Raw genomic sequence first — 24,446 nt, 5'->3', positions numbered from 1 at the left:
GAAATTAGGCTATTGCCATAGAAATGCCAGTCACCAAAACTCTCTGGCAGGCAGCAGTGTGCACATGGCGTCGTGGATGAGGTGACGTCATTCCTCATGTTGGCTCTGCTTTCAGGGTCCTGGTGATGAAGACTTAGCAGCAGCCACAGCAGAGGAGCCCCTTGCCACGGCTGATGCAGAGGGGTCGGGCAGCGCGCCCCCCGAGGCGGCTCCACTCCCCATGCCCACGGTGACTCCTGAAGCAACGGTCACTCCGGTCACTCGGGTGAGTGGCGTAGAGACGTGAAGATTTGACTTGGCTGCTCTTTCAGAGCAGAGAAAGAAAGGCTGACATCCTAGGGGGAGCCTGTCCCTGGCTCTCTCAGAGGTGGGTTTTCCTTTTGACTTGCAAACCGCCCACTTTGAGCACTCGAGGGACCTCCGGCCTGGAAACACGGGAGGAAGCTGGAGTTTGTAGAGGAAAAAGCAAGAGGTAAAAATCTAGGGCACCTGGTCACGTGTCCCACGTGGCTCTTAAATTGAAAAAGGAGTTTTCTGACAGGCAGAGCCGACCAAAGATGCAAAGGCCCATCTGAAATGTCCGGAGATTCCCGTCCCGGAGATGGGAAGCCCACAGGACTGGGCAGGGACAATGGAAACATCAGAGGCGTGCAGGGAGGCCGGTTCCCTTCCAACATGCGCTTCTGTGATCCTGGCTTCACCTGTGCAACCTCACGCAAATCCTGTCTTTTCTCCGGGCCTCATTTCCTGTCTGTAAAGGAGGGTGGCTGGGAGGTCAAATCATTATAACAATCATGTTTTATATGTCCCACCTCCTACTGCCATCTTTTTGGAGCAGAGCAGAGAGGTAGGCTGGAGTGTTTTAAAACAAACCCCAGACGTTGTGTCATGCAGCTCAGACGTCCTCTGATGTGTGTCGCTAATAGGTTGACCTGGACCTTATTGTCCCCTTACCCACATGTCGTTGTCCCTCTAACAACATTAACCATGGTTCTTTCCTATTGTCTAATACCGTTGTTTAAAAAGTCTCTTTATCAACGTTTCTTTGGATAATCGAGATCCAAAAAAGGGCTGCACGTTTCATTTGGTTGATGTGTCTCTTCAGTCTCTTTTAATCTCTGGTTGTCTCCCCTCTTCTTATTTTAGCCCTTGATTTGTTGAAGAAACTGGGTCAGTTGTCCTTAGGTCCTTTGTGTTTTCTGCTTTGAGAAGTTGGCACTTGGTGAGGGTGTGGTGAAGCCAGCTATGCTGGTGGGAATGCGGACGGATTTATTACTTCTGGGAAGATTTTTGTCAACACATATTATACTAACAACCATAAAACTGCATACTGTTGACCTAGAAAATTTTGTTCTAAGAACCCATCGTAAAGGATGTCTGATATGTAAAAAAGCTTTGTGTATAAAGATTTTAATCTGTGTGGTCCATTGTAGAAAAAAAAAAAAAGAACATGGTTTAACTAGCCAACAGGCATTAATTGAATTAAAGTATATTTAAATAATGGAACACATGCAGCTTTTAAAATTATGCTTATTTGGAGTATTTAATGATGGAGGAAATACCATACAATGTTAAGAGAAAAAAAGCTGATTATAAACTTGAGCATACTGTGTGGTCTTAACTATTTTAAAATAGCACGCAAAAACTCTGAAAGGAAATACCTACCTCAATGTTAGCAGTTGTCGCCTCAAAGTGGCTGAACTGTGAGGGTTGTTAGGTTCCTAACCCATTTTTGTGTTTCCACCATCCTCTTGGCTTTTACAGAGGGTTTTAAAAGCTCTGAGAAGAGAGGTGTGTGTGTGTGTGGGGGGGGGACTATAAGGCTGAAATAAAAAGGTGAATAGGAGACATGAACACTCAATACTCCATCCTGGCACATTACTTCTGGGGATCGCCCTTGAGAGTCAGGAATGCGTGAAGAATGAAAATGGATGCCCTGATTCCTGAGCAGATGGTTTAAATGTACAATAAGGACAGTCAAGAGAGCATCCACTCTGGAAAGTCTTTAGGATCACTTTAAATCTCAGAGTCACCCAAGGCAGTGGGCGAGAGGGCATCCAAGCCTTGCTGGACATCATAACTGTGATAAATGTCATCTCTCTCTCTTAGTTTGCTCAGGAATAAAATGGGCATCATACTACTTAAGTCTTAGGTTACAGTGAGGATTAAATGAGTTGGTACATGGAAAACTTTACCTGGCATATAGTACATGCTCAATAAATTAGACTTATTTGCAGATGAGGCTCAGAGACGGTTAAGGGTTTGCTCAAGGTCACATAGCTCCTAGGAGTTGAGTAAGGGTGAGTCTTACTGTCTGAACTTTCTACTTTAGTTTTCTGCAATGTCCATAACCACACATTTCCAGAAGTTGAACAGCAAATCTCACTGTGGTCCCAGTGAGGTCATTCCATGTCTAAAGTCATTTGATAAACAATTATCAATAGCCTATTATCTGCTGGGTGCAGGTGACATAGCAGCAGCTCAGTATTCGATAAACACAAGAAGGGTGTTTAGGGGATTTTCTTTTGTTCTTTGGTGGAATTGATGGCATCCCACAAGTGTGCACTGAGTGCGTTGTCAGCGTCCGATCTTGTGCTGAACACTGGGCATCTAGGGGTGTCTCAGAATTGGGCTGAACACTGGGCATCTAGGGGTGTCTCAGAATTGGGCTGACCCTGGAAGAGTCCTAGTCTAGAGTGGCTGATGGGCCACACACACCTGGGCTTCAAGTCAGGTGGTCCTGACACCAAGTGAAGACCTCAACAAAGGCCAATGGGAACACAGAAGAACGAGAGATAAATTCTGTCTGAAAATGGGGTGGGGGAGGGCTTCATGGAAGAGGTGACCATGGAACTGTGCTTTGAAGGATGGGTAGAGATTTGAGAAGCGGAAAGGAGGCTGAGGAGACGTGAAAGCATGCCGTATGTTTGAAGGCCAGCTGCATGTGGCTGCAGAGCTGGGAGGTGGTGAGGGAGGAGGGGAGAGTGGGAGAAAGGGCCGGAACAGAAGGTGGGAGCAGAAGTTAATAAGTCCATGGAATTTGGGGAAACTTTTGGTGACATGGCTGTCCTTGGGGAGTGGCAGTTGACATCAACTGTAAGACTTTCTTTTCTCTGCAGGTGGGAGCGGAGGCTGAGGGCTCTGGCCTGGGCTGGGGCTCCGACATCGGCTCCGGCTCTGGCTCTAGCTCTGGCGACCTGGGGCACAGTGAAGAGCTGCTAAGAGTAAGTGAGAAGGGCGCCGTGGCCTGGATCTGGATGGCCGTCACAATGATCGGGAGGGAGGGATGCACAGGGCGGACACCCCAGGAAACCAGATTGGCCACAGTCAGTAACTGTCAAGGCTGACAGTGGGCTCCTGGGAGTTCGTTATATTTTCCCCCCTTTGTATATCGTTGTAGATATTTTTTTCCACATCCGTCAGCTTTGTTTTGTTTACAGTGAGTGTGAGCCTGAGTTTTTACTCAGGAGCTCCACTGCGCCACCTGCTTGTTTTTCCTGGCAGGCTTGCCCAGCAGGTGTGTCCCTGACCTTCACCTCTACAAAGTGGGTCGCCCCACCCCGACCCTCACCCATTGCAGAGGCCTCCTGGCCTTTCTCTAGGTAGCATTTCATACTTTGACTTCCAGACTCTTCTTGAAATCTTCCCTACCCTGAAGAGACCCCTTCCCAACTTTCCCACACCATTTCTCCCTCTGGTGTTTCTCGCTTCCCGGGCCTTCTGCCCGAGACTGGGCCCACACTGGGCTGTCTCTAGGTGCTCCCCGGGAACACCTCCCTTCTCCAGCCCCAGCGGGCACCACTGTCCCCGGCCCCCAACCTCACGGCCATCTCTCCCTCTGAGCCCCTGTGCTGAATCCCACATGGATGGCTCCACTCAACTGCCCCTCTGCGCAACCTTCATGACAGGGTGGGAAGGCTTTTAAGATTTACTTTGTGGGTCTTCCAGACTGATGGGATTGGCCAACCAACACAGAGGGTAAAGAGATTAGCATATTGCAGGAAGGTTTTTAACAAGAGTTAACATAACAGGCAGTTTTTGATTGACTCCTCAATTAATTGAAAAACTAAATTAACCAGCACACCTCTGAGAATTCCAATGAGTTGGGTTTTTGGGGTTTTTTTTTGTATTTTTCTGAAGTTGGAAATGGGGAGGCAGTCAGACAGACTCCCGCATGCGCCCAACCAGGATCCACCCGGCATGCCCACCAGGGGGCGATGCTCTGCCCATCTGGGGCGTTGCTCTGTTGCAACCAGGGCCATTCTAGCATCTGAGGCAGAGGCCATGGAGCCATCCTCAGCGTCCGGGCCAACTTTGATCCAATGGAGCCTTGGCTGCGGGAAGGGAAGAGAGAGACAGAGAGGAAGGAGAGGGGGAGGGGTGTGGGAGCAGATGGGTGCTTCTCCTGTGTGCCCTGGCTGGGAATCGAAGCTGGGACTCCTACATGCCAGGCCGACACTCTACCACTGAGCCAACCGGCTAGGGCCTGAGTTGGGTTTTTATTGTATACATACACCTAAGGAGAAAACATGATCTATTGGGCTCAGAAAGACCTCGATTCAAATCCCAGATCTACTAACGACATGTGTGTATGATCCCTTCAGCAAGTCGTATCATCACACTGAGCCTCAGTTTCCCTTTCTGCTAAGTGGGAACACCAGTCTCTATTTGTAGGGTTGTTGTAAGCAATGGAAAAAATGGATAGAACATATATGCCCGGTATATATTTATCCCCCATTGTTTCTTAACAGACTATCTATTTTTAGGGTCCCCCGGGCCCCCCAGGCCTCCCTGGCTTACCTGGGACCCCAGGAAAGCCAGGAACTGATGTTTTCATGGGACAGCCTGGGTCTCCCGGAAAGAATGGAGTGGCCGGTGAACCCGGGCCCCAGGTGAGCCCCTGAAGTTGTCTGTCCTCTCTGTGGCCACAGGTCTTCCTGAGCTGGGGCGGGGTGTGCTGATCACAGGCCCTACTGTCTACGCTTACAGCCCCGAGGGAGCAGCTAGCTAATGTTTGTAAACAAAAATCCTCAGCCAAGTCATTGCTAAGACTCATAAGAAGCAGCAGCCAAGAAAAACCTCTTCCTACACATTGTTTTGCTGCTTTATCTTAGTCAGTACTGGAAATGCAGACTCACGTGGAATCTTGGAATCATAGGACGTCAGTGCCAGGCCTGGGGTGGGAGTCCCTCAGAGGCCATCTTGTCCAACCCTGCCCCTGACTCCCCCACAGAAGAGAAACCTTGACCTCGCCCACAGGGCTCTGCCTCTGCTGGCCCAGGACGGACGCTCTGCTATGGACCTGGTACGAGGCTCTGGACTCACCAGCCTCACCTGCTCGGTCCTCCCAGCCTTGACTGGCCTCCTTTTGCAGGAAAAGTTGGTGTTTAATTCTTATCAAGGGTGTGGTGGGCTGATTGTCACTGTTGCTCCCCAGGGCCCCGAGGGACAGCCTGGGCCTGATGGAGCCTCTGGCCTTCCCGGGATGAAAGGAGAGAAGGTAAGAGGAAGGTGGGAGAGTTCCAACATGTGAGCCTCCAGGCCCACACTGCCCCGCTCTGCCCTCTCAGTCTGACCTTGCCTCTTCTATGAGTGACCTTCTCTACGCACCTCCTGGTCCTCCCGGCTGATGTCTCCATCTGGGGCTCTTTATGCCAAACCTGAACTCAGCATCTTCCCTGCCCACTCCTGTGTGTCCCCAGCTTCAGTGAATAGCGCTGCCATCTACCCCGTCCACCTGGGCTCGGAGGGAGCCTGCTCTAACTCCTCCTTCCTCCCCCTCTCCTGCCGTGATCTGTGAGTTACCAAGACTGGCCAATCTGACATCCGCATTTCTTTCTCACTTCTCTGTCCGCCCTGGTCTGACAGTCATCTCCTTACCCACACTGTGGCATCGGGCTCCTCACTGGTGCCCCACGTTCTCACCCGCAATCCAGCCTCCACCCACCTGCCCAGGCCACTTCCTACAGCAGGTTCTCATCAGTCACTGTCCTCTCCGAGGAGACAATATCAGTGTGTCCCTGCTGCCTCCATGACAGAACCCTAACTATGTGCAGACCCTCAAGGCCCTTCCGCACCTGCCTTCCTAGCTCCCACTCCCACAGAGACCTCGCGTGGCCCACCGGCCCTTCTGGAACGCTCTGGGCAGGCTCTTCCTCCACAGCCTCCTGGCCTCTGCACACGGTTGTCACCGTCTCAGATTTCCTCCCCTCTTCCTATTCTCCAAGGCCCTATTCAGCCATGTCCTCTGGGAAGGTCTCCCAGATTCCTTCTCAGCAGAAAGCACCCCTCCTTCCTCCACTTCCCATTAGCACAGTATTTATTCCACTGGGACCCCGCTTAGCCAGTGATGCCAAAGCTGTAAGCTCACCTGTCTGCTCCCGCCCCCACCTTGACAAACAGAGCACCAGTGTTGTCTGTGACTCCTTACAGCCTAGCGCAGGCCTCTGTCGGCCTGTGATGAATGAATGCAGCTTCTTTCAGGCGCCGGTCTAATCTTCCATTCCCAGAGTCTTGCATGGCTCCACTCTCTTCATTCTCTGTAAACCTGTTTTGTCTCCTGTTTGTAAACCCTCCTACCTCTCACCCCCCCCCCCCAGTGGCACTGTGGGGGGGGGGGGCGGGTTTCCTGCCCCTCCAGGGTTCCCAGCCTGAGTGATGAGGTAAGCCACATCCTGAAAAGGAAGACAGTAAAGATAAGGTCAGCCTCCTCGGGAACCAGTCTTGAGTTTCACTGGGGTTGGAAGAGGGTAGGTCTCTCCCGCTGGGGTGGGGAGCACGGACTTCTGTATACCCTACCTGGATGAAGTGGTGGGAAATTCCTAGTTACCATGTCCCCACTGAACTGAATTTCCGTTTCTGTCAGCTTTCAAGTGTGTTTATTTTGAATGAAACAGTAACTGGAATTTCACAGAATGCTCATTTCTCAGAAAAAAGAAGAAACAGTTGTCAAGCTTTTATAGAACTCATTTTACATGTAGCAAGTATTTCATAAGAAATTTAATTTTGCAGGAAGCATCACAGACCTATACTCATCTCCCCTGTTCCTACCAGCTTCCCCCCACCTGCCCCCACACACTTGTCTGGTACTTAAAAATACCCACGCCCATATCTGCACACAAATGCCCGCGCAGGCGCCCACTGCAGCTGTTTAGAGGCGCGGGCGTGCGCGGAGCAGCAGGCTTGCCTGAAATAATTGTTGAAGGCAAATCACATCTTTCCCCCCTGAAGTTTGTGGTGAGTCCTAATTTGTCACACTATGTATGTATAGGATGCTTTCTGGGGGAGGAAAAGCAGAAGGAAACTCTAGAAGGACTTGTGCAAATCTGCATCTGGAGAGCTGGCTCAAGGGGCACCTTGCACATGACATTTACCTAAAAAATAAACAAAACAAAACAAAAACCCAAAGGTAAACCAAGGAGCATGGTCAGGATACGAAATAATAAAATTGTGCTAAAGAAAATGAACAGTCTTAGGGATACAGCACAAGATCCAATGACACCTTTGACCCTTGACTCCCCTCCACAGTATCCGTCCCTCAGCTCGCATGCTTCCAGGGACGAGGGACTCATTTCCTGTCCAGACAGCACCTTCTCTGGACCTCTGTTCTCACTTGCAGGGCATATAGTCTGGTATAGGCAGTTGTCTGAAGTGGGTTTTTCTCCCAAAGAATAAGGTCTAGTTTATTGAGCTGGAAGAAAATATTGTTATATATAATTAATTATTCTTTTCAAATGTGGGGTTGTCGCCAAAATGTGGATGGTCATTAAGAGTTTATCAGATAGATAATTCTACGTTGAGTTCCATGATAGGAGTATTCCTCAATTTATTTTCCCTAAATTATGATGAGCAACTAATTTGGTGATCTCCAGCCCATGAAGGAATGGGTGAAGAATAGCCGGCTTTCTCAGCTACAGAATGCTCCTAGAAAGAAGGCTGAAGGCCTTGCTGGGGGTGGACCTCTGGAAAGTTCCTTTCTGCTTTTTTGCACTGCAGATTCTGCCATCCGGGTCTTCGGCATAGACCCAGGATTAACAGTGTCATTCTTTTCCTCCTTTCATAATCTGATTCATTTATTGTCTTCTTCAGTCTCAAAAGGTACTAGGGCATTCTGGTAGAAAAGAATTGGCGCTTGGAAATTTTCTTCAGTGCCCAGAATCGCTGAGGAACGTTAAGCTCCTAGTTACTGGCTTTGAGTAATCTCACTGAGCTGCTGAAATGTCATTGTTTGCATTGTAAAGCCAGCTTCAGTCTTTTCCATGATATGTAAGAGAAATGCAAATAAATCATTACCATTTCTTTTCCAAGTAATCCCAACTTGGCTTTGAGCCGCTCTCCAAATCTTGTGCAATAGGGAGCAGAGCCCTGTTTCCAAACCTGAGTAGGGAGCTGCTCTGAACTAGGGCCCAGTCTTGGGGTTAGAACTTGTAACAATTTATATCAGTTAAACACTCCACTATTGGCCCAAATTCTCATTCTGTATCCTACTTCATTACCAGATAGGTTTGATACAAAATCCGGATTCTATAGGCTTCCATAAAACTAAACTACAGTCACTTATAATTGTAAAATATTGAAGTTGTGGCCGAACAAAGACCCTTAGTGAAACCAACAGACAGTTAAGTTGTGTTGTCTCAGAAACCACAACAGGAAAAAAAAAATCCATGTATTTATTAGTTTTTCTTTTATGTTTTGTATGATGAAGTCTAATAATGTCCTTAGCAAATCCAGTTGCCGCCATGAGCTGAAATTTCTAATGAATTCTAGACCGTGATTTTGCAATATGCGGCACTCCTTCCCGTGTCTGGTTCTTTCACAATGTGTCTGTTGTATAACTGATCCCACCATCCTTCCTCATCACAACTAAACTTGCAGGTGCGCTGGTTGGAATTCCAAGATAGTGCGTAGCCTCGCTGCACAATTCTGTCACTAAGGAATGAAGTACAGCTCTACCATCACCCTATGAGGGGGGTGGGGTCTTTGCTGACCCTTTTAATCTGGGCTCCCACTTTTCACTCTATCTGTTCATGTAAATTCCAATAAAAAGAGCCCTTCCCTCCATCCCCAAGCAGATCTGCTCAAATTCCAAAATAGTGGCCACCAAATCTGTGAGCCAGTAGAATGGGCCCGAATATGGTCTCTTCACACATGGGATCTCTGTAACCTAATTCTTTTGCCAGTTCTCTCTTCAGATGTGTCTCAGCTGTTATTCAGCCCTCCTGTTGAGTTCTTTCTTCCAACAATTATATGTGTTTTTATTTCTAAGATCTCTACTTGATGGTTTTCCACAACCACTGTTCTTACTTCATAATAATTGGCCCTTGTTTCATGACTGTGATACTTACCCTCCCTGTTGTCCCTGAGAATATATATTGTGCATACCAAGTACTGATTGGATTGTGTTCATAACTGTCTGCTCAAGCATACATGCCGTTGTTGCTGTTGTTGCCTGTCTTTCACAGTGTTGCCTTCCTGCGAATGTGTGATGTTTCTTGCTTGTGTGTTTGCTTTCAAAACTGGAGTCCCCCTTTGGTCTGTTTTCTGTGTGTGTTTTTACAGATTGTTGGGGAGTTGGGCCGTAGCTACTTCTGGGACACCCAGATTTCAGAAAAGGGATGGGAGGAGTAGGGTGGCCATCAGGCAGGCACTTTAACAGCTGATCTTATGAGTTTGGGGTACCCTTAGACCTCCCAGGGTTCTCTATCCCCTGGGACTCTGTCCTATCCTTTTGCTCCAGGAAGTAACTCTTATTGTTCTTGTACGAGCCATGGAGTGGGATGTGAGCAGAGATAAGGAGGGCTCCATGGCTGTGGCCCACTCCCCAATTTCAGCCTGTCTCCCCGCCAGCCACAGCCTCCCCCTGGCTACTACCACCACTTTGCCGGTGCTTTTCTCCCCTGGTTTCCTTCCCTGACTAAAGCCTCTGGCTTCAGCTTCCCAGCTGTTTTCCCTCAGGTGGTCTTCATTGTTTCAGGTTCAATGTGACTCTTCTGGAACTATCAACTCTGTCATTTCTATGGAGAGGGAATCTAGCCCAGGAAAATGGTGCTGGGGAGAAGGGCACAGACTCAGATGGCAGGGACAGAAGTCAGGTGTCAGGGCCATCTGTGTGGCCCTGCAATGGCTGGCTCCTTCTCTTGAGGCTGATATTGAGGTTTCCTCAGTGATTGTCCAGCCAGGAGCCCCAGTCACAGTCCCCTGAGGTAGGACAGTGTCTCCTGTGGCTGACTCTTCCCGACCACCAGCCCTTCTTGGTACTCCCCTCTGCCCAGAGCTCATATCTGACTCCTTTCTGTGGAATCCACACCAAACCACCCCCGGAAACCTGTCCTGTGCCCCCTGGGAGGTGGACGTGCAGCCTACTTTAATGGAGCCCCTCAAGCCCCATTCTGCAGCTACTCGGAAGAGCCAGTCATTATTCTATATGTCTTCAAAGTCTGGTGAATACATATCAAGTTCCTGAAGCCCCTTCCTTTGGCTTCGAATACAGGAAGTGCCCCTCTCCTTCCATCATGGGAGGGGTGGGGAAAGGGGCTGCCCAGTAAGTATGCTGACAACTCTCCAAGGGAATTCTTCCTCTACCGCCTTTCCGTGCTTAATCTTCAACGTATCCTTTTCACTCTCGAGGTAGGCGATGAGCTAATACTTGAAAAATGGGTTTCACAAGCTTTCCGCGTGACTTGCCCACCAAACTGACATCTCTTGTAATGCACTCAGCTTTGAGACATCAGCCAAAACCCAGACAGGAAGAGTCCCATTTAAATATTCTGTTACTTAAGAGGCCATGGTTCCACGTTTTCTTCTGAACATACCTAATGAGATCTATATTAACTGGTCCTTTTTCATTTGTTTTTCAGGGAGCAAGAGGGCCTAATGGTTCAGTTGGTGAAAAGGTAAAAAGCAAAAGAAAAGCTTTTTCCTCCTTCCTCTCCTTTCCGCAGTTTTACTGTATTTGGACTATTGGGTGGGGGCATTGACCGTATCAGTGTGTAGAGCAGAGAGAAACACACCTCAGAGGAGCAGCTCAGGGAAGGCAGGAGCAGCTGGAGAGGGAGCGGAGAGAGTAACCTGCGATGTTTTCTCCTTCCTCACCCCTCCAACACATGGTCAAATGAGTGTCTTGGCCTATCGGGTGCAATGTCAGTTAGCCGGACAGCTGTTTCTGTACCATTAAGAAAAACCTATGGGCGTATTCATCAATCTAATTAAGCTCAAAGAATGATTTTTCTGACTCAGGGCGTGCGTTGTTCTTTCTGTGAGTGAACCCATGGCTGGGTAGTCAGCCTCTCCTCTTCTCTACAGGGTGACCCTGGAAACAGAGGCTTACCAGGACCCCCAGGAAAAAATGGACAAGTTGGCACTCCTGGGATCATGGGACCCCCAGGGCCTCCTGGACCCCCAGGCCCCCCAGGCCCTGGATGTGCAATGGGACTTGAATTTGAGGTACTTTTGCCCTTTCTGTGGTTGAAGAGCAATGTGCCCCAAGGATCACTAGGAAGACCAGTAACCGGAGTGCCAGTCTGAGGGCAGGGGCTGTGCTGATTCCCACCGAGCTCAGCTCCCCAGCCCCACCTGGAGCAGGAAGATATTCAGGACTCTGGAATTCTCATTCTTTTTCCTTCCCTAGGATACTGAAGGCTCTGGAAGCACTCGACTACTGCACGAACCCACAAACTCTGGGCCAGGGGCTTCCGGTGTAGGTTGACTTTTGAAACCTTCATTTTGAGGGGTTGTCCCGCTGTCACGCTGGGGCTGTCCCGCTGTCACGCTGTCCTGCTGTCACGCTGCAGGGGGGAGACTGTGCAGGGCCACCTGCCTCTGCTGCTCTCAGCAGTTCACCCTCTCTGTGCCTCCAGCTCCCCTGTGCACTGGGGGGCGAGTTGCCCTGGCCAGAGTGTTTGTTTGAGGAGCAGGACAGGAGTTGCACAAAGCATCCTGTGGGAAGCTTGCAGATCATCCTTCTCTCTCTCTGCCAGCTGGCATCCCTGCTTCATTGCCTCCTTCTTGCTGCCTCATTCACTACTCACACTTGGACGCATTTCAGAGCCCCTGCTCCTGACAGGTGCCCCACCCCACTGCCTCTAGCCCCTGGGAGGTCCGAGGTGTGTTGTGCATCTTCTGCTACAACACTTGCTGTTAAGAGGACCAACCCTTGGGACCTCATTATCGTTTTCACGTGGGACCCAGAGCTGAGCACTCAGTTCAGGGAGCCTGTCCTTGCAGAGGGCAGAGCACAACCCTCTCCGTGACTGAATAGGAAAACTTCTCCACCCCCCACATGCAGAGATTTGGGGTCAAGAGGACACTCACCCAGTACTGGGAGAGGACCTTCAGCCCCCTCGCTGTCTGTGGGGTATTCCTTTTGACTCTGAGAGGGGACAAAACCCATGTGGGAGTGTATGGAGAGATGGCAAAGTCCAAGGGTGGATAGAGAGGGAGCAAAGTGAATAGAAAGACACCGAAGAGACTTGTTTCTCTGTTTTGGCAGGGTCCCAAAGGAGAAAAAGGAGACCCGGGACTCAAGGTGAGGTCACAGATCTGAGCTGGGGTGTGAGGACTGTCCGGCGCAGTTCCGGGAGCGTTATCCGTGTACAACGAGTTGTTTCTCTGCTCTCACTGTTGTATCCAGGGCGACAGAGGGATGGATGGAGCCAGCACTGTGGGACCCCCTGGGCCCACCGGGCCGCCAGGCCGCATTGAGATCTTGTCTAGTGTGAGTATCATCCAGGTCAGAACGTGGCTATTTATTTTCTGCCTTTGCTAAAGGGGAGAGAAGATTGTCCACAACTTCAGGGCCGTCAGGGCTGCTTGTTATGCAGGGGCACACAGCTGGCCTCTGGCCTCGGAGTTTCCACCTGCCAGCACGACCCACCTGTGTGTTTTCACCCTGGCGCCACTATTCTCTCATACGGTGCTTCCAGAATACGCCCTGCAGGTTGGCGGCCCTTGCAGTCCCGAGAAGGGCTGTAACAGAGAAGCAAAGGAACATAAATGGGGACACAAGGGAGGAAAGATGGTTTCGGATATGATAACTCAAAGAAGACTTTCTAGAGGAATTGTCTTTGAGCAGGGATTTGAAAGCTAAGAATGATCTCACCACGTAAGCACGGGGGGTGGGACACCCAGAGTTCAGGTGGTGGGGGCTCTCTGAGGCCAAACACGGACTAGAAGAACGTGGTGTGTCCAAGGCATGGGGAGCCAGCGGGCGCGGGAGCGAGCAGAGAGTGATGGGAGTTTGTCGGGAAGACTGGGATGTGGGCTGGGACCAGATCATGGTCCACTTAATATTAGGACATTTCTGAAAAACTGTGGCCCTTCTGAGAGAAATGATGTTGTATGGTAGATGACAGAAAGTTAAAACATCCTAAATAATTAGAAATAAGATGACTAGAGTAAAATAATATTATATATGTATATGATTAAAAATATGAAGTGCAGGTAAGGGTGTGATGAAACAGATCATCTCACATGCTTTGGTGGGAATGTAAATTGTATGACCCCTTTTAGACAGCTCTTTGGCAATCCATTAAAACTAAAAATGTCTCTACCCCCAAATTCCACGTGGGAAGATTTCTATGCTATAGGATTGAGTGGAAAAAAAACAAAACTGGGTGAAGAATAATACATACAGCTTGATGTCATTTATTTAAAATAACTACATGGAAATACAGCATAGGGAAGGCAGTCAATAGCATTGTAATAACTATGTCTGGTGTCGGATACTAGACTTATTGGAGTGATTACTTTGTAAGGTATGTAAATGTCTAATCACTATTTGTAGACCTGAAACTAACATAATATTGTATGCCAACTGTAATTGAAAGATTAAAAATTAAAAATAAAATAACTACATGGACATATACATGCTGCCCCCCCCACACACACACACACCAACATTATAAGCTTTCTGTGGAGACATATATAACTGATTGACAGAGGAAAGTGATAAGGCAGCTCCAAGCTGTTTTGTAAGCAGTGGGAGGGATGACTGTGCTGGCAGTGGGCTTAAGTGTTATTAGTCTGCCGGGTTCTGCCATGCTGGCTGACTTTAATTAAAGCCTTAGTGCCGGGAACGTGGTGGAACATGACCCTCTGTCTCGTTATCGGATTCTTCTCTTTTTAGTCTTTGATGAACATCACCCATGGACTCATGAACCTCTCGGACATTCCTGAGCTCATCGGGCCTCCGGTGTGTATCCACAGCTGCCCCAGAATGGGGTTCCTATCCAGGTGCCCCTTGTTAAAATTAGGTCGGGTTGGTTTGCAATCCTTTTAGCTGCTGGAGCACAGGGCTAGACTATATCAAAGTAGAGTGGAAAGAGAATTTTGCATTTCTGAGAAGGTGCTATCACATTAATTGGATCACGCAGGGAATTTTTTTTTCCAATGCAGTGGATGCTTCCAGTCCCATGGATCAGAAATGTGTGCATTGGTCACCAGAGAATCCTAAGTATTAAACCGATTGACGTCAGTGCCGTGCTTTTGTTTATGTGATCTCAGTTCACAGAACGGTGAGAGCCTAGAGAGACCTATCCTTGTGCTAACGGGCACGCTGGCACATGACTTGCTTCGGTCTTTCTAGCCCCAATTTAGACATCAGAAGCACACACACAAAGAAGTGACATTATTTCTGTAAGTTCACAGTGTCGATTCATGGCCCAATAGGACTTCAGAGGGAGGAAGCTTCCTCCCGCAGACCGTGCAGTAAATCCCATTGCATCTTCCAGCATCTGCTCGTGCCAGTGGTAGAGAGAGGGAGGAGCTCTAGCCATAGCCGCCTTGGGTGGGGTCCAGCCCTATCCCTGCTCCACACCACTCTGCGCCTCCGAGCCTCCGATAACACCTCACCAGTTTGAGGGGCAGCTTCTAAGAGCTTGTGGATGTGAAACTGCTTTGCAAACTGTGGCACTCTGTGTAAACTGTGCAATCCAGATGTCTGCTGAGGCCACTCACTCCTGTAGTCCCCGGTAAGGTTGGCCTGAACCCCCACCATTCAGTGCCCTGCTCAGAGCTTTGCAAATATCTGGGAGGTTCTCCTAGACCCGGTTTCTTCTGCTGAGTGACCTCCATTGGCACATAATTGCACTGTCTCTTCTGTCATATCCAGTGGGGTCCCATTCCTTGATATCTATTAAAATCATCCAAAATACCCCAATAAGCAATCCCTAAAGCTAACCATCTAACAAGCAAGTTGGTTGACAGAGGGTCTTGGTTTTCCCCCAAACTCTCAGAGGTTTAGGGTGTTAGTGGGTTGATATTAAAGCAAAACACAGCCTAAAATTGAAGATTTGGAACTCTGTGAGTTCCTGGCCCCTGTCTGCCTGCACTGCCGTGCCCCCACCCCGAGAGCCCCCTTCCTCCCCACCCCCTGCCTCGTCAGCAAATCCAGGCCCTCAAGGGGCCCCTTCACCTGTAGTGGGGATCAGGATTTTCCTACTCAGAGGCTGTCCCTCCCTGGAGGACGGAGGTCCTAGCCAGCGCCCTCATGCTTTTCCACCTTGCTATACAGTCTGTTAGTCTGTTGATGTTGCCATGTGGCTGTGTGTGTGTGTGTGTGTGTGTTCTGCCAAACTCATGTGCCTTTAATAGGTATGTGGATATCTGAGCTGGCAGGAAGAAGAGTCCTGTCCCCACATGGAGTAAACCACAAACTCTCTGTTGTCCCAGGTCCTTTAAAATTCTCACTCCAACCTGAGGAAAACACCTGAGTCTCACCCACATGCCCCCACTTCTACCCTCACACACCCCAGAACACACTTTGGCCTCATTCCTCATAGTTTAGGAACCTGTTTTCTACAAACATTTGTTGAAGTCAAGCTGTGCGTCCATCGCCCCAGACGGTTCAGACACTGCGTGATTTCACAGAGGAGGCGGCTGCCGCGTGCGTGCAGGCAGTTCTGGCTCTTGCTGGCGTGCAGGCTCTGGCGCCTGTGCGCAGTCTCTGGCTCTGCCACCGACCAGCTGTGTGACTCTGCACGGTTTTGTCCTCTCCTGGGCCTCAGCATTCCCTTCTCAAAATGGATCGTGAGCCCCGCTGTGTGGAAACATGCTTCAGCCTTCGGCAGGTGCCAGGAAGGGTGACCCCTGAGGTGCAGCGCGCCTGCTGGCTCAGGAAATGCCGCTCCTAAACCACCTGCTTTGTCTTTGTTGTGTCACAGGGCCCGGACGGCATGCCTGGGCTGCCAGGGTTTCCCGTAAGTACCATAGTAGCCACCTTTCCTCTGTGCTCCATGGCTGTGCTCATTCTGTTCCTTCCTCCTGGAACACTGTTCTCCATCTGCCTGACCAAGCTCTAGCACCATCTTCATGTAACCTTTCCTCGTTGCCCCCCACATGGAGTGACTCTTCCCCACAGAGCTGGAGTGTTCAGTCCCACAGGGCTTTATTTTCACCTCTGCTGTGCTCCCTTTCTGCCTTAAGTAACAGTTATTTATGTCCTTGTCTTTTTTCCTCAAATGTACTGTGACCAACTTGTGAAAAGTTGGATCTTACTCATCTCTCTACCCCAGGGCCAGCCAGTGGTTGGCTACCAATAACTGGGAGTGGATAAATCAAGCATGTCAAGTTGATATAGTAGATAAAGTTCCTATAGAGAGAGGATGGTGGCAATGGAGGTTGGGGAAGCAGAAGCACCAACTAGACTTCCAATAAATTAATAGACTGTGTGCCCACCCTGGGGCTTCCACTGTGGCAGGTAAAAGTGCATTTTCACGTAGAAAGGGCTCTAATGGGTATCTCGCCTTTAACCCAGAAGACAAGACAAGGACTTGCGAAACACCAAATAGCGATAGTGTTGAAATGCCTTTTAGGGCAGATATCTGGCTATGTGAGTCATTGTCACAGTAACTGTCTGCTGGAGTTGAGAAAAGGTCGCCTTGGACTGGTTGTGAAGAATTTGGCTCTGCAGAAGGGTGGACAGGCATTTTTGCAGGAAGAACGGCATGAAGAGAAGTGCAGAGGCAGCAGAGAGTACAGAGAGGATAAGGGAAAGCTCCCTTCTTGTGGGTAGTAGGGAACAAAAGATGAGACGCTGAAACTGGCTGGGCTGGGTTTGGGGATCAAGCCAAGGATATCTAGATACCGTCCCACAGATAGTGAGGAGCAGAGCAGGGGTGGGAATGGAAGGTGAGTGGTGGCAGAAGGCCAGCTACAGGATGGCCTGGAGGACCCATGGGGAGACAAAGGCAGCAGGACCAGGCTGTTTCCATAGTGCCCATTGGAGGAAACCAGAGCGCAAAGAGACATGGGGCCTCCAGACCTCCTAATGCTCAGCGCTCTCTTCTTTCCACCAGACCACAATTTCTAGGCCACTTAAAATCAGGAAAATATCAATATTATGACCACTTGTGTCTTTCACCTACCAGGATAATGGCACTCTCTATTCTACTTTTTGAGAAAGTACTTTCGTTTGGATAAAGCACTTCAGTCTTAGCAAACACCAAAATACCCCCCCCCCATGATTCCTTCTAGGGCCCCAGAGGACCAAAAGGTGACACAGGCGTGCCTGGATTTCCAGGACTAAAAGGAGAACAGGTAAGAGGGGACCAGATAGCTGTAAGGGGTCAGGCTCCAGAATTTACTAAATGTTTCAAATTGGCTGAAAGTAGCTATTCACTATCTTTTTAATTTAAGATATAATTCGTAGACCACAAAATCCATCCCTTTAAATTATAGAACTCATTGGTTTTTTTAGTATCTTCACAAGGTTGTACAACCATCACCACCACCTAATTCCAGAACGTTTTTATTTTGCCCCAAAGAAACTGCCTATCTATTAGCAGTCACTCTGCATTTGTTAACTTTCACCATCTCAAGGTTCCTAGGGTGAAGGTGGGTTGTGGGTGGGGAAACTGGTTTCCATCATAGTTTGGGAAAAGGACTCAAGCAACACTCCCTTGACTGCTGTTTCCCCCGCGCTGTGCTTCGGCTAACGGCCTGCTGGGCGCCCCCGTGATAGCGTGTGTTCCTAAGGGCAGACCTCAGCCAGCCCAGTTTCTGTAGCTCCAGTCCTTAGCATAGTAAACAAACGGCACTCAGAAGACTTGTTGGATCAAAGAATGGCAGTCTTGGTCCAGAATCTTGGAAATAAATATTTGGTATGCAGAGCATGTCCTGGGAACTTGCAGAGCACTGAACTGACCTTTGTACCCTGCACATGTGCCTCTTGGGATTAACTTCCCACTTGGTGTTTATCGGTAAGGAGAAGTGACATCCATGACCAGATTGCAGAGATGCTGGAGTGGATGCATTTATTCATCCACCCATTTATGGACTCATCCATCTTACATCCATCCCCCACGTGCACCAGCCAGATTCCTGTGCTCAGCACTAAGGATACAGTCATAGGATAGAGGAATGGACTGCAAAGGGCCAACAGAAAGTGTGGTTCCTGCTGTGATGGAAGTCTGTGCAAAGCCAGTGGGAGCCACCCTGAGCCTGCCTTGGGGAGTCAAGGGGGGGGGTGTATCAAAGATGAAGGAATGTTAGCGGGTATTAGGCTTTTCTCTTTCTTCCCTCCCCCCACCATTCCACACTAGCCTCAAGGAGGAGGCTCCGGTGTCTGTTGGACCACAGTTCCCAGCGGCGGAGGGTTTGGTGTGCAGGGAAAAGGGACCAAAGGTTAACACCACATGGCATGAGTCTTGGGGTATTTTGGCTTTCAGGGGCCTGTGGGGATGGGATGGGTCCAGGGCAGCTCTGGTTTAGGAGGGTCCTGGTCAAGCAAGAGTGGCTCTTGTATCAAACACTGTTTCTACATGATGAGGGCAGATGGATTTGAGGGACCCTCGTGCCATCCCCTCCCCCTGTCCCCTCCACCTTGAGAACTGGGTTGGTCACCCAGGCAGTTCTGCTCCAGACCTAACAGAAAACTCGCTTTCTCCTGCTCTGCCTCTAATGCTTTTGTACCTGCTCCTTCTTGCTGCTGGCGTGCTCAGGACTGCCTTTCCTCACCAGCGGAGTGGTAAGATCCTAATCTCAGGTCTGGGCTTAGTGGGGTGGAGAGGAGAAGCTGCTCTGCTTGCTTTGTCTGCTTCCGGCCCCACTGAAGGGAGACTTGAACAGGGTCCAGCCCAGCTCCCCAAGGGCCAGTATGGAAGTCTGGGGCCAAAGCTTCAGAGTGATATAGGACATTCCTCTATGTGGCCTTTTCTCAGGGCACTTACCTTCTTGGAAGCCTTCTGGTTTAGTAGATGGCTCTCCTGCAGACAGGATCCTGTGTTTCTGTTCTGTCATCTCCCCTGGTCCCCATGTCCCCTGGTCCCCAACAACTGAGAAACTTTGCCTGCTCAAGTGTGCACAGGAGGCTGGAGTTTGGAGGCCAAGTTCCTTGTAGAGACACAGAACCCTCTGTTGAGAGAAGCTTCTAAGTGTTTATACCTTCATCTCTTTCCCAATTTCAGGTGTTTTAACAAGAAGAAAGATTCTTGGGGGGAACAGATCTTGAGTCAAGTTGTTAGGAAAGCAAGTCACCAAATATATTAGGAGCCAGAGGTTCCCGGAGGGGTGCTGTGCAGCAAGAGGTGGCAGGGACCTCGTTGGGCTGGTTCCTGCAGAGTGAGGATGTCAAATTGTCTCCAGTGGGAACCCTGGAGGGGCTGACAGGACCCCAGCCTGTGCCGGTGCGTGGAGGCAACAGCACAGAGAACGTCCAGTCCCTTAGGAGGCTATGGCAGTACTTCAGTCATGGTCATGTCTGAGCCAAGCAGTGGGGTCTGAGGTGTGGGCTGAAGGCAACAGAAATCATGGCGGTGGGACTGAGAGGTCTTGGGGAGCCTCTGGCTAAGGTGGCGAGGAGGAGCCCAACTTCACTGAAAGGTTCTCTGAATTGCAGGGTGAGAAGGGAGAGCCGGGCGCCATCCTGACGGGGGACGTTCCTCTGGAAAGGCTGAGGGGGGAGAAGGTAATTATGTCACCAGACCCCGAAGGCACCCATCCTCTTCGGTATCCCGTCTCTCTTTCTGCTACAAACCGTGTTCCCCTGAGTGATGAGTTCGTGTCTCCGTTTTTTAGGGTGAACCTGGAATGCATGGAGCCCCGGGGCCGATGGTAAGCCGGAGTGTTTGTCACCTGGGTCTGGACTGGGGTTGGAGCACTTCGCCTGCTTCAGTTCAGTTACACTGAGTTGTCCCACTTGTGGAGATTAAAAAAAAGGATGTGGCAAAATGTGTGTCAGGGTAGGCTAATTGGAATTAAATAAAAATCTCAGTGGCTTAACACAATAGGAACTGGTTGTTCCTAGTTGGATGTGTCTCCTCCAGGGATCCAGCCTGTGACTCTACCATCTTATGAATTCAGGGTCACGCTGGCATCTTCCAGCCAGTAGGCCAAGGTTGAAGGGGGACAAGAGATCATGGAAAACAATGAACATCACTTCTGGTACATTCTGCTGTCCAGAACTCAGAGGCCTGGGTGGGCAGAGCCTCAGAAACGTGGTTTAGCTGTGTGTCCAGGAAGGAGGGGAGAACTGGATGGCAGTGAACACTCATGGTTGTATCCCAGGTCTCGCCAGCTAAAGACTGCCACTGGCCAGGGAACCCCAGAAAGTCACTTCGGGCTTTGTGGTTTCTGGACGTGGATCTGCTGCTCACTTGCTGTGAGGTCTTGAGCTAATCCTCCTCTCTCTGGGCTTCTGTGTCCTACCTGGAAAAGAGGGTATTGAGTTAGCACTAGACTAGCCTTACTTCTTCAGGAACCTATAACCCTTCGAGGCTGCCAAACAGTTTTAAAGCTACCAGGTCTCCTCAGGATGAACCCTAAGCTTTCCTGTCATGTGTTTCTCCTCCCAAAACAAAGAAAACTGAGGTGGAGAACATCCACTATGCGTCAGACACTGTATTGATACTTCACACAGCTCATTCATTTTATCCTCACCACCCTCACAGGTGAATCTCCGAACACCCATTTTACAGACCAAGAAACCAAGGTCAAAGAGGCTAAGTGACTTGCCCACTGTCACACAGCTTGTCAGTGACGCCATGGGGATTTGAACCCAGTCAGTCAGAGTCTGTGTCCAGATGTTTCCCGCCATACCCCATACCTCCAGCAAGCACCTCCATTCTTCTGAAACATTGTAGGCTGGAGAACTGCACACAGTTTGTTTGGCTGAAGCTGGATTGCAGGCCTGGGGAGAAAGGACCTCACATTTCTCCAACAGACACATGTCCCTGATGAATGGCCCGTAACATCCCAAGTGCATTCCTTCGCAAGACCTTCTGAAGCCATTGGTCCCTTAAGTCAGGCAGAATGGCTGCCCTGGAGAGGGATAGCTGAGGGCTAAGGCAGGTTGGAGGAGTCTTGTGTTACTGGTTAAACACTTACTGTAACTAATATTCAGTTCCGTGGGAAACACCAGTAGTTAACCATGTTGGCCACAGTCGGCTGTCAGTGGCCATGGAGGTTGTCCCCACCACAGTGCCGCTGTACACAGCTTACCAAGCACTGACAGCAAGTGAGCACCTTCTTCTAATTGGCATGAAGGTGCCTGTGGGCCAGCTCTGGCCCTTATGACTAGTGCAGCTCATAATTCCCTTACAAACTCACTACAGCCCTGCTACTTATGGCTCTGGATCCGTATCCACTGGGAACTGATTAGAAATGCAGAGCTTAAGACCCCACCCCAGACTTGCCGGATCTGCATTTTGACAAGATCCCAGGTGACACCAGTGCACAGTGATGTTTGAGAAGCTCTGCACTAGAACATACCACCTAGTAGCCTGTGTCCTGTTCATTCTCTGTCCTTGCTTTTCTTTCCTTAAGAATAATATGAGCTGAGTACTTGACACCCAGTGCCTATTTCAACTCAGTCTTTAATTGCCATTTTCAGGGACATGACTATCTATGTTAATAGCAGCAGGAAGAAGGGACCCAGGTTTAAGCCTCTCATTCCCGTGTGAAACAGGGCAGATGGCTATAGGAATGGGAAAGTATGGCCTGGAGGTAGACCTTGTTCTGGGAAGAGGTAATGTATTTCATGCATCTGGGATGCCAGAAGGCATGAGGATTCCTGCAGGAGGTTAGAACAGGGCAGTGGCTCCGAAAGTATTTGGACATTGAAAGCCAGCCCTGGAATGAACAGGGTCCAGAGGTCAGGGACTCATCTGGAGAACTGGGGTGCCAGGCCAAGACTCTGGTCCTTAAGCACAGGTAGGAACAAAGCAGAAACCAGGTGTTGGAGCAGGTTATCAGGACGGCTGGCACAAGGGGCAAGGCAGGGTTGCATTATTCCAATGGGGGATATGGAAAGCCGTGGGACATAAGACGTAGTGCAGAGGTCCACGTTCTAAGCTGGCCAGCTTCTGGCTCCCTGGGTTCCGTCATTAGCCTGACTGCCGGAGAGGGTTGGGCGCAGAGTCTGGGATGGGGTAGAGCTTACAGGAGCGTGTGGGGTGGTGAGGGGCTGAGCAAGGGTTCCAGCCGAGCACAGAGGCCGGGAGACAAGGAGGTGGGCAGGTGGATACTTCGTGCTTGCTGCTTACCCTCCTTCCTCCTGTCAGGTGTTCATTGTCACCCCTGCCACAATCCCCCATCTCCCTGACCGTTGAATTTCTGTTCTTTTCTGACCTGGTTGATATTTGTTTTGCTTCTAGGGGCCCAAAGGACCTCCAGGACACAAAGGAGAATTTGGCTTCCCCGGACGACCTGTAGGTGTTGGTGTTCCCAGACGGGATGTGAGAGAGGACACATGGGTCAGGCTGGCCAGTGGAGTGGGTTTACTAAGGCGTCTTCTGTGGCTTTCAGGGTCGTCCAGGACTGAATGGCCTCAAGGGCACCAAAGGAGATCGAGGGGTCATGATGCCGGTGAGCTCCACAACCCCTGCCCCAGCCCCACCCCAGCCTGGGGCCGGAGCCCCAAGGCCAGTGTCCAGGGGAGGGGGAGAGAGTACCGGCTCCAGTGAGCGAGACTTGTGGGCAGAAGGCTTTTCTTCTCCCTCCGCTGCCACTTCCAGATGTCCTCCAGCTCACTCTCAGGAGCTTCCTGCCACCAAAAGCCCCCTAGTGGAAGGGAGCATAAACTTCCTCTCCCACACTCCGGAGGGAAGGCAGGAGACCACCCTGTGCGCATACTCAGGAAATCTGGTTCCAGATCCCAGGTCGTCTGACTAGGGTGATACCGCGTCTTCCTCCACTACCCAATTCCTGGGACTTCACACACCACCAGGGGCTCAGTAAATGCTTATGAGTGAATAGCAAAGCTAGAGTACCTACTTAGGGAGCTTCGCAGGATGGCAGACACGGGGGGGGGGGGGGGTGTTGGGGGTCAGCAGGATCCAAGGTCTAGAATAAGGAAGCCAGTGTTTATTGAGCACCTACTGTGTGCCAGACACAGACGCAATACAAAGTGCATTTAAGGATAGTGTCTCGGTCTTGCTATAACTCTCCTGAGAGACACTTGGAGGGGTCCTTGTTTTACACCCGAGGAAACTGGGGGTTATAGAAGTTAAACGATTCACTGAAGGTCACCAAGCTAAGATGCAAATGCAGGTCTAAACCCAATGCTGCTTCTGTTTGCACCACACTGTCTCTGCTTTCTCTGTCCAGAAATCCCAAAAAGCCCTTTCCCTGAAGCATTGGGGAAAGGCTGCTCATTGGGGAAAGAAACTCAAGCCTGCTGGAGCTGCTAGGCACAGCAGACACTAATGCCTTCACTTAGGGTGATCGGTGCAGCTTCGGAGTGGGCTAGACTCCTCGTGCCTGCGGTCTGAGCTTCTCCCCTCCTGTTGCAACATCCTGCTGGGGATCCAGGCTTAGAGGAGCAAACGTAGATGGTATTAGGCCACGCTGACCTGGCTTTGAAAATGACTCAGCTTCCTAGCAAGAGTTTTATATTTGTTTTTGCTTTTATCAGGCACTCTCTGAGGCACCATATTTTGTGTGAAGGACCTTCTCCCACCCCACCTCACTTGCTGCTCCATACTAGGGATAGAGAGGTGGTAGACTCAGTGTTGGCCGAGCACTGCTCTTGGAGTCAGAATCTGGGTTTCAATCCCAGTTCTGCCATAAGTTGCTGTGTGGCCTTGAGCAGGTCACTTCCCCTCTCTGGGCCTCACTATCTCCATCTGTAAACCACAGATGATACTGGGTGCTCTGCTATCTTCCCCATGAGTTGTTGCAAAGGTCCAATAAGGTCACGTATGTAGGCATGCTCTGTTGAAAGGACTGGCTTTCCCATGGGAGAAATTAGTTAGCATTAGGGGACTCTCCTTTCCTTCTGGTGTCCCCAAAACCTGGGGAAAGTATCCCGCAGCTGCCTCTGCACTCACAGTCACCTGAGCTCAAGAACGGCCTTTCTTTTCTCCCCTCAGGGCCCACCTGGCTTACCTGGTCCTCCAGGGCCCCCTGGACCACCCGGGGCTGTGGTTAACATCAAAGGAGTAAGTGGAGGGACAGTGGGGGGAGAGACCTTTGTGGGGGAGTGGGCCCCATCTGACCTGAGCCCCAGTCAGGTG

The 24,446-nt window shown here is 50.1% G+C and overlaps 1 protein-coding gene and 1 pseudogene across 4 annotated transcripts in view; one reads left to right on the top strand and one right to left on the bottom strand.

Moving 5' to 3' along the window:
* Positions 1–24,446, top strand: part of COL15A1 (collagen type XV alpha 1 chain) — a 103,908-nt gene that overhangs the window by 56,546 nt on the left and 22,916 nt on the right. For all 4 annotated transcript variants that reach the window (XM_066367574.1, XM_066367572.1, XM_066367571.1 and 1 more), the window contains 17 exons: positions 116–265; positions 3,120–3,224; positions 4,767–4,892; positions 5,438–5,500; positions 10,857–10,892; positions 11,302–11,442; positions 11,627–11,695; positions 12,488–12,523; positions 12,629–12,712; positions 14,123–14,188; positions 16,158–16,193; positions 17,470–17,532; positions 19,832–19,900; positions 20,011–20,046; positions 22,587–22,640; positions 22,738–22,797; positions 24,303–24,371. In XM_066367574.1, coding sequence (XP_066223671.1) covers positions 116–265; positions 3,120–3,224; positions 4,767–4,892; positions 5,438–5,500; positions 10,857–10,892; positions 11,302–11,442; positions 11,627–11,695; positions 12,488–12,523; positions 12,629–12,712; positions 14,123–14,188; positions 16,158–16,193; positions 17,470–17,532; positions 19,832–19,900; positions 20,011–20,046; positions 22,587–22,640; positions 22,738–22,797; positions 24,303–24,371 — 1,263 coding nt within the window. The remainder of the gene's footprint in view (positions 1–115; positions 266–3,119; positions 3,225–4,766; positions 4,893–5,437; positions 5,501–10,856; positions 10,893–11,301; positions 11,443–11,626; positions 11,696–12,487; positions 12,524–12,628; positions 12,713–14,122; positions 14,189–16,157; positions 16,194–17,469; positions 17,533–19,831; positions 19,901–20,010; positions 20,047–22,586; positions 22,641–22,737; positions 22,798–24,302; positions 24,372–24,446) is intronic.
* LOC136393601 (protein adenylyltransferase SelO-like) lies at positions 7,840–9,149 on the bottom strand (annotated as a pseudogene).

Source organism: Saccopteryx leptura, chromosome 2 (assembly GCF_036850995.1).
Source record: "Saccopteryx leptura isolate mSacLep1 chromosome 2, mSacLep1_pri_phased_curated, whole genome shotgun sequence".
Classification (NCBI taxonomy): domain Eukaryota; kingdom Metazoa; phylum Chordata; class Mammalia; order Chiroptera; family Emballonuridae; genus Saccopteryx; species Saccopteryx leptura.
Note: the sequence above shows the minus strand (reverse complement) of the source record. Positions and strands in the feature narration are given on the sequence as shown.